This window comes from Haplochromis burtoni, unplaced genomic scaffold (genome assembly GCF_018398535.1).
Source record: "Haplochromis burtoni strain Fernald_Lab_line unplaced genomic scaffold, NCSU_Asbu1 Contig_344, whole genome shotgun sequence".
NCBI classification, from domain to species: Eukaryota; Metazoa; Chordata; class Actinopteri; order Cichliformes; family Cichlidae; genus Haplochromis; species Haplochromis burtoni.
The window spans coordinates 574,309-591,542 of record NW_024582705.1 but is presented as its reverse complement, the minus strand read 5'-3'; the positions used below and the strand labels follow the sequence as shown (position 1 = coordinate 591,542).

Sequence of the window (17,234 nt, the reverse complement as noted above, 5' to 3'; positions counted from 1 at the left end):
CATTAGTGTCTACAGTGATGACAAAGCATTGCATGCTCTATGTGACCCACTTTGAGATTGACAAGTCTCAAAGTAGACTCGGTCTCTGTGCTTGTGACATCGGGTTTCAGAATGCTCAATGAAAACATTAAGCTCCTTATTTCTTCTTGTCTATTCTCATTTATTCTTGACATGGCATGTCTTGTCCCAATTGTCCCTTCTTGTTCTTCTTGTCTCATTTTGTCCTGTCCATTATTAGTTTGGTTGGACCTGAGGTGTTTTGTTTTGGCACATATTTTCCTGTGTTGTATTGTGTCCTTTTGTCTTCTCCTTTCAAGTACTCGGTTACCTTGTCCCACTTTATAATTTTTATGTTGTTGCTTTTCCAGCCATCACCTTAAATGTTTTGTTTTATCTTATCTTCCATATGGTCTGTTTTTATGAGATGAGATGAGATAGCCTTTATTTGTCAGTTGCAGGTCTTTTGCCCACAACCGAAATGACAGACCTTGCCGACCGTACATACAATACACAAACATCACACTGGGGAGATGTCAGGCTAGGTAGCGAGGAAAAAAACATCGAAATGTGTAACACAAAAGGATAATACAGGAATGCACAGATATCAACACACCATAGCACAATAAACACAGACAAGCAACATGGGAAAGTGTTCCAGTGTGTACATCTGATCTGCGACCGCTGCAATCTTCGACTGCGCCTCCAGCTGACCCGATGTCCACATCAGAGGGGAGGTAAGTGTTGGAGGTGGCGTTGGACAGGGTAGGGAGGGTGATGCGTCAATGAGTGCTTATCAGTATCAGTATATGTATGTGTGTGCATATCTATAGTTCAGCTGAGACAGTGTCCTTAAAACAGTTTTCCAGCCAACCCAGGTGGCCTTGCATGGAATGGGAAGGAACAGACTCAACACAGTCGTTATCAGGGAGTTTTTGTTCGGCTCCAGCCTTGAGCCCACAGCTGGCGCCAAAGGGGTAGCCGGATTATGATGGTAATTTTTCTTTTGCAACAACTCGTGAGAATTTCAAAGCTGTTCTTTAACACTCCGACACTGGTCTCTCAATCTCCCGTTGGAGAACCGCGAGCTTCCCCATGATGGTATCAAACTTGCGTTCCGTGGTGTTGTCATTCTTTTGCTCAGAGAGCCGATTCTGAGAACTCACGACGGCAGTCAGCTGTTCCACGATGTAATCCAAGTTAAGAAAGGTGTTATTCTGAGCAGGCCTCTCCTTGATGTAATCCAATGTACACTCAGAGGTGTTATTCTGAGTATTCACGGCAGGTGTAAGCTCCACCAAGGTCTTATCCATGCTGCTCTCAATGAGCCTGTTCTGAGAAGTTGCGCCTCGTCCCATCGTTTCAATCCCAGCAGGCAGCCTTGGGGGGGTTTGAACAGCCGGTTCCGCTTTCTTAATTCTCAGATGAGCCAGGGCCAAGCCAGCTCCGATCAGCAAAAACCCTGTTATCATGGTTCCGAATAGGTAGATATCTTCAGCGTCCTCGATCGACAGTCCCGCCAGGCACACGATCCTCCATGTCTGCCACCCGTCCATCATGTATCCGGCAGGGAAAGTCCCTCCAGGGCACTCGGGCTCTCCCGAGCCCAGACTTCTCGTTGAGAAAAGGGTGTCAATAGCATTCAGAGACCAGTTGATCAAATCCATAATTCTCTTTAGGTTTTAGAAACAGACTGTGAGAGAGTGTTCCAGGGAAAGTAATACAAAAAACACAAGACTAGACAAGGACATAAAAACTAAGCAGGGAAGATACGGGAGAGGAGAGGAGAAAAAGTGTGTCCGCCTCCTCCGAGAGCCAAAACACAGATTTTATCTTGTCTAATCTGTCTGTATAATATTATTATTACTATATCATTTCCAGTCTTCATTAATAATGGATTGCATTTATATAGCGCTTTTCGAGACCCTCTAAGCACTTTATAATTCCACTATTCATTCACTCTCACATTCACACACTGGTGGAGGCAAGCTACAGTTGTAGCCACAGCTGCCCTGGGGCAGACTGACAGAAGCGAGGCTGCCATATTGCGCCATCAGCTCCTCTGGCCATCACCAGTAGGCGGTAGGTGAAGTGTCTTGTCCAAGGACACAACGACCAAGACAGACAGAGCTGGGGATCAAACCAGCAACCTTCTGGTTACAAGATGAGCTTCCCAACCCCCTGAACCACGTCGCCCGAATTACTTATCTTGTCCTATTTTAACTGATTTTTTATTTTGTGTTGTTATCTCATTTCTATTCATACATGTGTATGAGCGTTCACCTTAGCTTTAACAATACCACAGTGTAGTGCATGGTTCTCCTGTTCATAGAGTAGACTGAACTCCAGAGATCCCAGAGTGGCTGTAAGAAACACACACACATACACGTTGCAAAAAATAAAAGTAATAATACATTTGTCTTCAACAAATAAAGGTTTTAAATTTTGAGGAATAATCTTACTGGCATCATCTGAGTCATAGTCATTGTTGTCTTCCTCTGTTCGATCTGGTGGGGGTCTGGGAGGAGCAGGGTTGTTGGCAGGTGGGTTAACAGGTGGACCAACTCTGGAGACAGGCTTATGAGATGAAACAGAGCCAGAGATAACAGGTGGTCTTTTTTCCTCCACAGCTGGAGGGGGCAATGTTTCTTGTCTTTCCGCGTGATGGTTCTCCATACCTGCAGCAGGTACTTGAGATTTTATGAAACATAATCAGCAGTTAACACAATCTGAAGTGTCTTTTTATGTATCAGTGTTCATTTGGAACATTTAGAAAATAGCCTTGTAGTGCTGGGCTTATTCTTAGAAGGATCAGTGTGACTTTACCTGAGTTAGGGGTTGTGTGCTCTGTGTTTGCCTGAGGTGGTTTGGAGGCTGACACATGTCTCTCTGTCTTCATTACAGCGGCTGGATGGGAATGACCCTCATTACAACTGTCAGCTGTTGTTTTTGCTGTCTGTTCCCATTGTTCTGATCCAAAAGACTTGTGCTGCTGTGACCCTGCAATGCGCTCTGAGAGTCAAAGTAAGATTATCATCACTGTTAGAATAACAACGACATGTTTCACTTCAATAGATGCATTACCGAATGGGACTGCCAGGTCCCCCTGGGACCACTAATATTTCATGGTGGAAAGTTACAACTCCAAAAGACGGAAAATAACCACAAAGAGACCAAAAAAAACCCCAAAAATTAGTAAAGTGGTCACAAAGAACTTAAGTACCTCTACCTTTGACACATTGCACCATACTGTTTCAGTTCCTCATGTGGGTGGTGGGTGCAGGACCAACCAGAGCCAAGCTGGGCCCTGTGAGTTAGGGCCTAGTCACCAGCACTCTCCCCCAGGTCTGACTCCAGGAGACTCCCAGTAACCCTGATCCAAGCAAACTGCCATTGCCATGCCATTGATATCTTCTGAATTGTACTTAGTTTGGCCCTCACCTCAGGTGAGCAATCAGGTTGCTTTGGGAAACCCAACCAGAGACAAATTGCTCTGGTATCATTAGGGATCAACCTCTACCACAATAAGGTGGCAATTTTCCCTTTTTTTTTTTTTGTCTGACAACACCTTCAAAAACAAGGAGATGCATCCCAAGATGTTTATACGCTAATTCAGCTTTTAAATAAAAATAAGATAAAAGAAGCATATCTCTGGCATAAGATCAAAAGACAACTCGTATTTAGCTCTTATGGTTTTTATCAGTTCTTAAGAGGCATATCTGAAAACCCATGCACAAATGTGAGAAGCATTCACTTCCAAAAAAATACCGTATCCCTGATGTGATCCACTGTAGCCTGCTGGAGTAGAGCAGTTTTCTGTGCTCGACTGTCCAGGTCTGGACAGAGGAAGGGGGGCAGGCAGACCCAGTTGCTCTCTTCCTTTAAAGAACCAAGCTCCTGAACGCTTCTGTACCTGCAGTAACACAAAAATTTGCATCACTGGAACATTTTGCAAGAATGGAAACAGCTCACACGATTCAAACATGTGTAACATGTGTTACAGGGACAGTGCTTTGGCAGATATTGTATAGACATACTGTGTTTTTAAGCATAGCTGAAGTCAGTTTCTAGTGGTCAAAATTTTAACTCCAATTTATTTATTTAATTTGAATTCTTTTATTTGATGCAAAAACATGACCTCTTTGTATCTGCAGAATTACTGAGTACTTATTCTGTATGAATGATAGGAATGAGCATTTGTTTAAAGAGTTTGGGCTCCCCAGGGCAGCGACCTCAGCAAGCACAACATCATCATAAAAACAGAATTGTGTAACAGTATTATCGTGACAAAAGACTAATGGCAGACTAATGTGGCATAACATGGTTGGTGAATCTGTTCTTCATCATTCCTTTTCCTTCACCTCTATCTGTTCATTGCAGATCTGGCACAGCCACACAGGGCATGTCCTGCTGTTGCTTGAAATTCCACACTTGGTACACATATGCTGCAGGAAAGGAAAAATAGACATTAGGACATACTCGTGCACAGAGTTGCAGTGTCACACAGATTTAGTCTTCAATAGCAGGTGCGCATAAAACATAGGTGTCAAACTCTGGCCTGTTGGCCAAATTTGGCCCGCAGCCTAATTACATTTGGCCCGCGAAGCCATACCAAATTACTATTAGAGCTGGCCTACTGGTATTATACAGCTAATATATATATTGTTTAGTATTAAGCTTTGCTTGTTCCATATTCAGTTTTTCATCAAAACTTGTTTGAGTCCATAAGAAAAGATTCATTCTTATATCTAGAGGAAGATTTTTTTTTTCAATAAATATTAATGTTAGCCCGCGACTTTGTTCCAGTTTTGAATTTTGGCCCACTGTGTATTTGAGTTTGACACCCCTGGCATAAAACATATATTTGTACAATTCAGGTAACATTAGTTAGATAATGAATGCAGCAAGAAAAAGAATGTGATGTATAAGACCCTGAAATGCACCATGTATGTCCAGATTTGTTTGCACATGGTCCAGTTTGTAAGCTTTCCAACCGAGTCGTGCCACAGTGCTGGGATTTTTGATTTTTACTTAATGTTTATTTGATTAATTGTGCTTTTACATCTCTGCTCTAGGCACAGCTGTTTTACAGGATGGGCCATTTATATGGATACAGCGTAATAACATGTGAATGGTTGGTGATATTAAAGTCCTGTTTGTGGCACATTAGTATATGTGAGGGGGTAAACTCCTCAAGATGGGTGGTGACCATGGTGGCCATTTAGAAGTTGGCCATCTTGGATACAACTTTTGTTTTTTCAATAGGAAGAGGGCCATGTGACACATCAAACGTATTGGTAATGTCACAAGAAAAACAATGGTGTGCTTGGTTTCAGCGTAACTTTATTCTTTCATTAGTTATTTACAAGTTTCTGACCACTTATAAAATGTGTTCAATGTGCTGCCCATTGTGTTGGATTGTCAATGCAACCCTCTTCTCCCACTCTTCACACACTGATAGCAACACCGCAGGAGAAATGCCAGCACAGGCATCCAGTATCCGTAGTTTCAGGTGCTGCACATCTCGTATCTTCACACCATAGACAATTGCCTTCAGATGACCCCAAAGATAAAAGTCTAAGGGGGTCAGATCGGGAGACCTTGGGGGCCATTCAACTGGCCCACGACGACCAATCCACTTTCCAGGAAACTGTTCATCTAGGAATGCTCGGACCTGGCACCCATAATGTGGTGGTGCACCATCTTGCTGGAAAAACTCAGGGAACGTGCCAGCTTCAGTGCATAAAGAGGGAAACACATCATCATGTAGCAATTTCAAATATCCAGTGGCCTTGAGGTTTCCATTGATGAAGAATGGACCCACTATCGTTGTACCCCATATACCACACCAAACCATCACTTTTGTTGTTCCAACAGTCTTGGAGGGATCCATCCAATGTGGGTTAGTGTCAGACCAATAGTGGTGGTTTTGTTTGTTAACTTCACCATTCACATAAAAGTTTGCCTCATCACTGAACAAAATCTTCTGCGTGAACTGAGGGTCCTGTTCCAATTTTTGTTTTGCCCATTCTGCAAATTCTGTGCGCCGATCTGGGTCATCCTCGTTGAGATGCTGCAGTAGCTGGAGTTTGTAAGGGTGCCATTTGTGAGTAGCTAATATCCGCCGAAGGGATGTTCGACTAATGCCACTCTCCAGTGACATGCGGCGAGTGCTACGCTGTGGGCTCTTGCTGAATGAAGCTAGGACAGCCACTGATGTTTCTTCATTAGTGACAGTTTTCTTGCGTCCACATTTTGGCAAATCCAACACTGAACCAGTTTCACGAAACTTAGCAAGCAGTTTGCTAACTGTAGCATGGGAGATGGGTGGTCTCGTAGGGTGTCTTGCATTGAAATCTGCTGCAATGACCCGGTTACTGCGTTCACCAGATATCAACACAATTTCGATCCGCTCCTCACGTGTTAACCTCTTCGACATGTCAATGGCTGTGAACAAAGAGAAACTTGTAAATAACTCATGAAAGAATAAAGTTACGTTGAAACCAAGAACACCATTGTTTTTCTTGTGACATTACCAATATGTTTGATGTGTCACATGGCCCTCTTCCTATTGAAAAAACAAAAGTTGTATCCAAGATGGCCGACTTCTAAATGGCCACCATGGTCATCACCCATCTTGAGGAGTTTGCCCCCTCACATATACTAATGTGCCGCAAACAGGACTTTAATATCACCAACCATTCCCATTTTATCCATATAAATGGCCCACCCTGTACTTTGGTAAATGCTTTTCCTTATGTGTATTTTGTTGTTTTCCTTTCTGTCTTTTCCTTTCTGTCTTTGTCCAATCCCCTCCTGTGAGTCCGTAATTGTTTCCACCTATATCTCATTTTCCACTCAGCCTTGAGTGTGAAGACATGAGTTTCCCTCTATACTTGCACTCCCAGGTTTCCATCTCTGCCTTTTTCAGTTTAAGGACTTTGTATCCTGTCAGTATTTTGCAGCACATTTTGCTCACATCCTTTGTGAGTTTGTTAAATTAATTTTGTGCTGCATTTGGGTCCTCTTTTGAACTCTTAGGCCCAATGTCCACTGTCACAAATTTACAGACATTGAGTCATGTTTCCGTTAAAACCCTGGAGGATTCAGGACTGTCCCACTGTCAAATCATCAAGTGCATGAGGGCTCCCTGCAGTGTTGGCAATATGGGTGGGGCTTGGGGGACCGGGCTGTCCAAAAAGGTCGCTCTGCACCCTCAGCTAAATTCTACTGACACACTTTTACAGACATAAGTAAAATTTGTTCATATATTTTGGTAAAGAAAGAGTTGAATGAGCAGATCAATAGTGAGTCATTTCAGTAACAACCAAGCTTAGGTCAGAGATGCAGTATTAGAAGCTTAGTGCAGCTGCAGCGACAGTAAACTAGGACAAAGAAGTCACTGACCCCACCAGGGCGTCAGCTTTTATGTTTTTCGGTGTGATTTCTAGCATGACCTCACTTAAAAATGTGCGCAAGTGCATTGAGGACCTGTCCTAGTGTAATGACTTCATCATTCCAGTGGTGCACTTTGACAAATTTCTCTGCACTTTTGTATTTCTGCCAACATTTCTATATGGGGGCACCACATGCCTGTTTATTCTTTATCCTTCAATTTGTTTTGCCTCTTTAGCCCATAAAGGTGGTCCAACGTTTAGTTTGCAATACTGTTTTAAGTAAAAATGTAACTGGTTTCCTATTGTTTATAAATGTAAGCAAACATGACATATGAGTGCAGACTCAGATGTACAAGTAGCATGTACACCTCTGTCTGTTTATTTCTTATATGACAAAGTAAAGTGACAGAAAAGCCAGCAAACCAACATGCCCCTCGACTTTGCCAAAGGAAATTACCGACAATGCATTGCACTAAATATGAGGTTTGAAATGCACATAGGAGGGGCAACCAACCTGAAAGTTGCAAGAAAACAGAAATGTATCTGACACTACAAGTATGTAGCAGATAATAAAGTGATTTAGCTTGCCAAATAATTTCAACTCTAAATATGATCCATGATACTAACTTATTGCCAATGTTAAACAGTGTTGTTTAACTGTCAGTTAAATTATTTTAAACCATAAAGCAAATATGTGTAACACTGCTACCTACAATAGCTTGAATTGTGGCTTTTAGCCAGTTAGCTGTAACTTAGCTGTGGTGCCTAATGTGTGTTTTTGGGAATGACTTTTTCATCATCTCTAAGTCAACTTCATTATACTCAAATATAAAGTAGAAACTGGTCTCCCGTTGTTACACAAGAAACATGACATACACTACATAAGTGCAAGGTGGTTGTGCTAGCTACTTTGTGTGTAAACTGCACGCAAATAGGAACAACACCTAAAGGCCATGGGATATCTTGTACTCTATATCATTAATCACAAAAAAGCACCAATGGTTTCCCATATATATATCATACAATATATATCATAAGAAAATTAGTATAGAACACAGGAAACAAGAATTCTGTTTAGGGGGTCCTGAATAAGCTTTATTTTTGTTTTTCATCTTTTGTGACGTGGCAGATGTCCAAATGGTTGGTTATCACTCATTTAATTAATGTTTAATATCAGATTGTATTTTAGTATACATGTTCAATTATATAATTGACCAGAACTTAATATTAAACCCTAATCGTTTTCTTTACATTTGTTTCAAACTGGTGTCGCCCTTTTGTGGCTTTATGGGTCATAGTGACTTACAGTAATCACCACCTGAACTCTTCAACAACTGAAATGAATCAAGAAATTGCACTGGTTACTAAAAATGTCACATAAATCTCTGGAATACCGTTAGGTAGAAGGATGAAGTAGAGCAGAATGTTAAAGAAAAGGTAACGAACTTGAAAGTTGTGCTTAAGTATAGTATTTGAGTAAATGTTACTTTCCAAGCAGTGGTAAAGAAAATTCCAGTCCAGGCACAGTCCCTTCAACCCCTATGAACAAAAAAAGTAACAAAATCCACCTACTTTTTTGCACTGCACACAGAGGACAGCTGTGACCCCCTGTGGTCCAAACGACGCACCACACAGCAGACAGTGCATCTCTCCATCACCACACGCTGTCTTCTTGATATTATCCAGACGACTGGAAAGACGCCTGAGAGCACATGCAAATTATTATCAGCACAGGGACACAAACTTGGCACAGGTTTGACATCAAAAAGTTGTTCATCTCAGTGAGCATCTGTGCATGGTTGGTGATGTGATTCAGTGCAACAGAGACAACGGTTTTCCATCTCACTCAATCCTCTCTTGCTCGATGGCCTCCATCATAGCTGCCCGAGCTAGCACACTGTTGATGATCTCCTTCTCCTCATCTGTGAGCTCCTCCCCTGGGGTGCCGCCAGGCATGTTCATTGTCCACCTAATTCTGCTGAACCCAAAGCGCACACACACAAACACACAGAACAGACACAGAGTACAAGTGACAAGCAAAGTGAAAATAAGACTCAGACAAATGGCCAAAACATCCAAAAAGTGCCTAAGTAAGGAGTGCTAGACACTAACATCAAAGCACAGCTGGAAACATGTTGGACTTGAAATAATACTGAGCAGCTGCAGTTGTTTTCATACACAATAACACAAATGATGTCCAATTTTTATTTTGCATCTTGTGACCAAAACCCACATAAAATAAGCCTTTTAATTAAGAGTGATCTGTGATCTGAAATCCATTAAAGTTTAAATGGTTCACAGATTCAGTGACAAGCCAGTGGGGATCAGTCACTTTTCTTGCAGGTCATACTCTAAGCTTGCTTCACATGACCTGGTAATTTTTTTAAACTAAAGCTACGGAGAAAAGGCCAACAGAATATGCTTAATAAATGTAGTTAATTAATTAATCAGTTAGAACATTTTGGGACTGTTTTATCATTACATTTAATCCTACAAGATAGGATTGAATATTTTTTTGTTTTATTCCTTGTTTATTTTTTCAACTGGGCCATGAGCTGCCAAAAAAGATCATTTCCCCCACTGCGGGTAAATAAACTCAGCAGACATACAGGGGCATTTCCAGGATTTCTTGTTAATGTTGTAGCTCAGTGAAGACCAAGAACAAAAAAGGGGGGATGACCAAATAAGATTATGTGACACAGCACCAGTGTTAACAATAACACATTACAAAATAACACATTATACCCATTACTGTCATTACAGTAATGTGTTACAAAGTAACGTTACATCACATTTCTACAGTACTACAGTAATTTTTGTCGTTACTTGTGCTACAAGGGTCCCTCAGTTCTCTGCACCCTAGAGCAAAAAAAAAAGAATAAAAGATCAAACGTATTTCTTCCTGCACACTATAATCAGCTCTTTACCAGGATCAGGAGATATTATAGAATATCATCTTCCACCAATTTGGTCACAGAGTACATATGTCCACTCAGTGCCAATGTGGAAGCTTCATATCAGTGTTGTCAAATTAAGACTAGCTGCAACCAAGAATCTTGCTGGTTTCTAAACATGTGTCTTTGGCATATGGCTGATAAGAACAATCTTAAAATTTCATTACAGAAAGTAAATATCTGGATTTTTAAACAGCTGTACTGAGACAAAGACAGACCAATAATTTAGTTTGTCACTCACAAGATGACTGTCTAAGAAATTTTACTGGCAAAAAAAGATACCACTTGTGCAAATGCTGCTGGATGGTTGGAAAACCTCTGGCATATTCACTCGGAGAGCAGCAAAAATAATTTGGCCAATGAAAATCAAACTCATCAGTCTGTGAACTAAAGTGTTGGATTTTCCTGGGAAAGTGTCTATGGTGGTAATTTCAGTGACGGTGGGATTTTCTGGTGCAACCCACGCTTGCTCTGAAAAATGCATGTCTCTTAGATTTCTGACAGCAACAGTGTCAGTAATAATATCTTCACAAGATCGAGGCAGCAGCAGTTCTTGAAACCAGGCTGCACAGTTGGCCCTCCACAATTACAAGACCATGGGGCATGGACATGGCTGGCTCCATCGGTGGGCCGATGGTGATTTTTCGTTTTTATGGGCCGATGTTTTTTCTGGTTTTTTTGTAACGGTATAAACAATGAAAGGTGGTGGATTGGCCAGATGCTGGCCGATGTGTAAAAATAACTCCGTTGTTTGGTGGTGGCTATGGCGGAGCTTCCACAGAGGCCAGCAGGTGGATGAGGGAAAGGGGAGGCAGGAGGAGGAGAGACCCGCAGGTCCGAGTGTCAGGTGAACTGAACTTCAGGTAAGAAGTTATGACCTGCAGTCTGTCTGGGTCAGATATAAACCAAGTTTAGGGGTAGTTTATTTTTGTTGTGCTGACTTTTTACTGTCAGTTACAATAACTCGTACTGCGTGAGCTAGCATGACAGAGCTGGGTGGGTGCTATGATGTTACCAATAGTGAACTTTATTTTATTCATAAGGTTAGTTAGTAGAGTTGCCAACCATCCCATAAAAAAACGGAATCGTCCCGTATCCAGAGAAAATATTACGAGTTTTGTATTGAGCTGAAAGGAAACGCAGTATGTCCTGTACTTCAGCCAGAACGGAAAAGACACAAAGCTGGAGTTATTTTGTCTTTACGCTGCACAGCTGCTTCTTCTTCTCTCATTCTCTCCCCCTCCCTCTCCTGTTGCTACTTCAGTCATGATCAGTGATCAGCTGATCAGCTTTTCTCTCTTGTTTGTTTATCTCCTACTTTGCACCAGAAAGAGGAAACCAGCGGATGTTGCGCTAAACAACAGCAGCACGTTTAAGCTTGATCAGCTGCTGTTAGAATTTACTATTATTTTCTAGTATCTGCTGATGTTTGCTGGTAAAAGCTGCTGGTCATGATATCGGTTTGGATATCTGGTGAGAGGGAAACATGAAGATGAAACCAGGAGATGTCCTTACTGAATCATCAGAGCTGAACAGGTGATGGAGAAACAGGTTTACCTTTTAGGTGACATGAATGAGTTGAAGGGAAGTTATGAACTGTTTCTGAGAGACAAATAACCCCAGGATCCTTTGTAGCTGACAGCTGGTAACTGTGCAGGGGCGGGTCTAGCAAAGTTTTGCCAGGGGGCCATGTAGGGCATTAACAGGGAAAGGGGGGGCACAAAGAAATACTTTTCTTTCTTATTCTTATTTAAAATGTCTCACTTTTAATAAATAATTATCTGAATCTTACAACCAAAGTTTTTATCTGACATAAAATGTATAGAAATCATACATATACCAACAAGACAGTGTACATCACTGTCACAATAGCATTTGCTTTCATTCAAAGGCTCTATGGCTTTAATACCTGGTCTCTAGTCAAAATGCCCGGGCCAATTTTTTGTCCCAGTCCCGCCCTGGCTGGTTCTCACCTGAGTTAACATCTAATTGGATCTGATAAACAACCGTGGAAAAATGAAAAAGAAAAACCTCAACATGTGGTCAGCAGGTCCCTCCATAATGATCATGTTTACGTCACTTAATGTATTATTCTAATTGCCTGTGGGCATTTTCCTTCCAACAAAATGAATGTTTGTAGTTTCAGTGGATTTAACAAGGATTCATTATTCATTCAATCACCACAACATTTCCTTAGTTATAATTCTGCTCTGTCCAAGCTCTAAAGGAAGCTTTTCACCAATTTCTAAAGATATTTAAGTTTTGCAAGGTTTGATCAAGGTTATAGATGCTGCATGTATAATTGTCAAACACATCCCTTTGGGCTACATGAAACTCAAATGGCTGCTTTGCTAAACCTGGGATAATTATAAGATTAATTATAATCTACTTGCATCCTGCAGAGTGTTCTTGTATGCATATTATAGAGTGGGGCAAACCTCAGCAATATGACCTTTTTTTCTTCTCTTTTGTTAGACTTCTCTATTAACCACGGATGTGAATATGTGCCCTCTTGTCTTGAATGTCTCTTCATTGTTGTATGTTTGCTCTTTTACTTTACTAAAATTAAGGTAGCAACACTGCATTCAGCAAATTAGTTTTTTATCAGGTAAAAAACATTATCCAATATATGGCAGTCCTTTGTGACTGAAAGAAGTTAAATCCTGTCTGAATTTTACACCAAACGCCTTTCCTGATCCAACCCCTGGTTGTGTCTCTGGTTGAAATTAATCAAGTGGCCATTCACTTGCCAAGCAAATATGTAAAACACTACACTATGTCCAACAGATGCAAAGGAGCTCAAGACTCAACAGCCAACTCAAACAGTGTTACCATTAAGTTAATACGGTTGTGCCACATTCATAAACATTCAGAACTCTGTATTTGGGGATGTACACATGGATCATGTGGAAAACTATGATGATGCAAATATTTAATAAATTCATGCAGCTTAAAGCAACAATATACAACTACACCGCCTGTTAACATCTTCTCTAATTCACTTGAGATTTTACTGATTTTGATTAATATCATCTTAAGGAGAATTTATTGTTTTAATGAAAAACTGCTCGTTTTTCAACATGCATATTACATCTTATATTTTATTCATTTTTTTCCTGCTGGAAGTGCACTTTAAAAGTGATTCACAGAATAACTAAATGGCAAGAATGAATAGAACAAGCTGACATCAATTCATATGAAGAAATTCAGAGTAATATATGTGACTGAGTGATATTTCCATTGAAAGCAGCTCACATTATTCTGCTTGTAAAGACATGACTGCAGGGTTTTCGCTGTCCATTCAACTTTCAGTGTGCCACGGTTGAAAAGGTACGCCTTTAAAAAGGTCTGAGGGGAGTTAATTTGGTTACCCATGATTTATGTGAGCTGGACCACACCTACTGCTATATTAGTGCTTCTGGCCATTAAAACCTGACTGTCTGCTGGTCCACAGGCACATAAATTCTGTACTTGTGCTTGAAAAAATGAGGCATTAATTGAAGCTGACTGCTGACTGTAGTAAGTGAACTGTTAGCAGTAATGTGTTGTTCAAGTCTGGACTGCAATGTGCATGCCTGAAGTCATTTTCACTGTAGAGTAGCACACTCATTATCTTTTGACAAGAACATTGTTAAGAGAAAAGAATGACCTCAACCTCTTGCTTCTGGACCAACCAGCCATTTTCCTGATCCTGCAGACTGCATCTCAATTCCAAGTAAGTACAGAAGGAAAATAGTTTTGCTCCACAATTAGCACATTTTATTGTCCAAATTCCAACTATATCTGCTACCTGCCTCATTAATGTCCAAGCATCAGACATTAAATCGGGCAGTGGCTGCTGAGTAACGCCTCACTTACTTCACAGCTGACTTGCCTTTCTTCTTTCTCATCCCTTTCCTCTTCAAAAGAATATCCTGTCCCCAATGCATGTAAATGTCAGAGGTTGCTGTCATTGCAGACAATGTGGCAACCTGACAGATTGATATCTGCGACTTGGTGCGTGTGTGTGTGTGTGTGTGTGTGTGTGTGTGTGTGTGTGTGTGTGTGTGTGTGTGTGCTTATGTGCCTTGAAGGGTTTGAGTGAAAAACAAAGATGGGGGGGTCAGGGAGAAAGGAAATGTTCAGAAATGGCAGACACTTTCAGCCCATGAGTCACTACACTCAGCGGGTAGCACACACACATGCTGTCATCATGAGTCAAATCACTGCAGTTACAGCCTGGACCATCTGCAAATAAACAATTTTTAGGCCATGAAAAAAATTCCGTTATAGCAGAAAATTAATTTGCACTTAGATTTTGCTGTAAAAAAAAATCAAATGATCTGTATGAGAAAAGTTAGTAATATATCTCTATCAAAATATTTTGAACTGTAAGGAAATTAATTTGGGATATTGAATTTGCATATGTGTTTGCTAGTCACAAAACTACAGTCAGCAGGTTGCAAGCTTAGTTCAGCATATAGAAAACAGCTTGCCTTTGAGCAAAACTACAAAAAAAGGAAAAATCTACTTAGTTAAATCTGTTTCACAAAGAAATGACTAAAATGTCAGAATTTGCTTTTATGCTTCACATTAATTGTGATCAGGTTTGTTGATGCTAATGTAATGTGCTACTGGCTTCATATTTGCCATGCAAAGGCACCAACTATTCCATAGTTAGCATCAGTCAGTCAGACTACAGATAGTTATAGCAGAGAATATTGTTAATTTATACTGCACATAATAGATCACATAAATCATGAATTAGAGTTCCAATTGGTTGTTTCTCATCATCTCTGCATCATCACTCTGCACACACACACATGCACGTGCATTATAAATTGACCATTGAGAGGAGAGCTCACTGCATTAGAGAAGATCAATGTGCACTTGGGCTCTGCAGCAGGGCATGACACTCCTATCTGATTCTCAATGTCACATGCTAAAAAGGCCAAACCGCTTACACATGACAGCATGTCAGCATTATCCCTATTTTCACCCCATGCCCTTTTGGTGTGTCTCATTTACTGATTTTGTAGCAGTGATACCATTACAACGGAGCTGCTCTACTCATAATTAAGCTGCACTGGTGGGTCTCCATGGGCCACCAGCATTCAACTATGTGAATGTAGTTGTAAAACTTTATGTAAATGATATTTCTTTAGTCATATATTGTATGTATGTATCAACCTTGCAAATAACACTATGGGATTTCTTTTCATTTAAAGTTATATTTCGTTGGTATTTTTATCTTAGTAGTGTCTGTCTGCTGCCATCCTCTTGGGGCACATAGAACCAACCATGAATGAAAATATAAAACTTTCTCAAATCTTTTTTTAACCAAGTGAAAACAGTGTGGAGGTTGGGGTGATGGATGGGTCAACAAAATGCTGGAAAAGCATTGTCCTCTACTCTTAACCAAGAAAAATTTAAAAACCCATAGTATGATCTTTCCAATCCTCATAGCTGTCATTTATAATTGTTAAAATTAATTCAACCTTAATTAACAGAGTGCAAACTAGTTACATAAATTACAAACTAGTATGTGCATTCAAAGCAGTTGTGGGATACTTCGTGTGTGTGGGCCCTGCACTTTGTTTTCTACACTCACTGAAACAGAAGCTCCTTGTCATTTTAATCTCAATTAGCTTGGAGTAAATGGGTTCTAAATTTTTTTAATTTAAGGTTATTTTTGTTATATCATGGGTAGTAGTGTTTACTGATTGGAAGGTTTGTGGATTGGTGACTGGCTCGTCCTGTTCATGTACCAACTTACTCTTGGCCAAATTGAAGCTGAACTCCAAGTTGCCCCTGATGCATATATACACCATGTAAATAGCACTCCTTTGCTGTAATGCTACAATATTTTATTGTTTTAAGAATCCACCATGATCCATCAAAGACCAGCAGGTGCCTTGGGAATATGGTGGGAACACATAAAGTTCTCATGGCAGCCTGAAAGTACCCATATAACTCTATATAATGTATGTAATCTATAATCTATATAATCTATCTATATAATAAGAACAGACATGACATCTGTAGACTGACAATTTCAATATTCCTAACACTACTATTTAGCTAACTTGACTCATCTCAATATTAAAATCAATCTAAATAGTACAATCAATATGCAAGAATTTGCATGCAATTTTATGCAATGCTATAAAATTTTTAATAATTTTCATTTTTGTGCATTTTTGTATAATTTCCAAAAAAAAAAAAATCCAATTCAAGAAAAGAATGACATGTTATTCTTATGACTAAATATCAAAATGGATTCAATTTGAACCAAACACAATGTGAGGTTTAAAGTATAGTGAGCAAAGAGCTAAGAGAGCTGACATTGAGCAATGACCAAACAGATGACATCAAAGATACAATCAGTTAAGATGACCTTTCCCTGACAGATGGCAGGTTACAGTCCACATCAATGTGTCAAGAGCTCAGTGACTCGAAAAGACCTCAGTGGCAAACTGCTGCTCATTTGAACTGAAAGGGACCTGCAGAGGTGTGTTGGTCACCTATAAGTGATGCTTCTGGACACATAGGAGGGAGTGTATTTATAGAACCACAAGAAACAAAGCTTCTGGTCCACAAGCAAAATCGCAAAAAGTTAGAGAAGAAAACCCTACAAACGCATATCAGGTTACAAAGCCACAATCTGTTCCATGTTTATGATGAGAGAGATGATGTGCTTTCCTGAGAAAACCACATAAGAAGACCACACATCTTGAACTCCTGCCCTACACCAAGGACACATGTCACCACATTAAGCCTGGCTTGATTTAGAACTTTTTTATAGTGTAAGTTGACAGAGAGGTGAAATTGGCTCCAGGGATCACTGGCACTTACATGTACGTGTGTGTGTGTGTGTGTGTGTGTGTGTGTGTGTGTGTGTGTGTGT

The 17,234-nt window shown here is 40.3% G+C and overlaps 1 protein-coding gene across 3 annotated transcripts in view; it reads right to left on the bottom strand.

The window, feature by feature from the left end:
• Positions 1 to 17,234, bottom strand: part of rph3aa (rabphilin 3A homolog (mouse), a) — a 42,994-nt gene that overhangs the window by 11,447 nt on the left and 14,313 nt on the right. The window contains exons 2-8 of one of the 3 annotated variants that reach the window (XM_005946317.3): positions 9,241 to 9,372; positions 8,967 to 9,096; positions 4,359 to 4,442; positions 3,766 to 3,910; positions 2,824 to 3,009; positions 2,460 to 2,687; positions 2,281 to 2,360 (exon numbers count right to left, since the gene is read on the bottom strand). In XM_005946317.3, the coding sequence (XP_005946379.1) occupies positions 2,281 to 2,360; positions 2,460 to 2,687; positions 2,824 to 3,009; positions 3,766 to 3,910; positions 4,359 to 4,442; positions 8,967 to 9,096; positions 9,241 to 9,372 (985 nt within the window). The remainder of the gene's footprint in view (positions 1 to 2,280; positions 2,361 to 2,459; positions 2,688 to 2,823; positions 3,010 to 3,765; positions 3,911 to 4,358; positions 4,443 to 8,966; positions 9,097 to 9,240; positions 9,373 to 17,234) is intronic. The other 2 variants (XM_014341343.2, XM_005946318.3) reach the window with 2 other exon arrangements.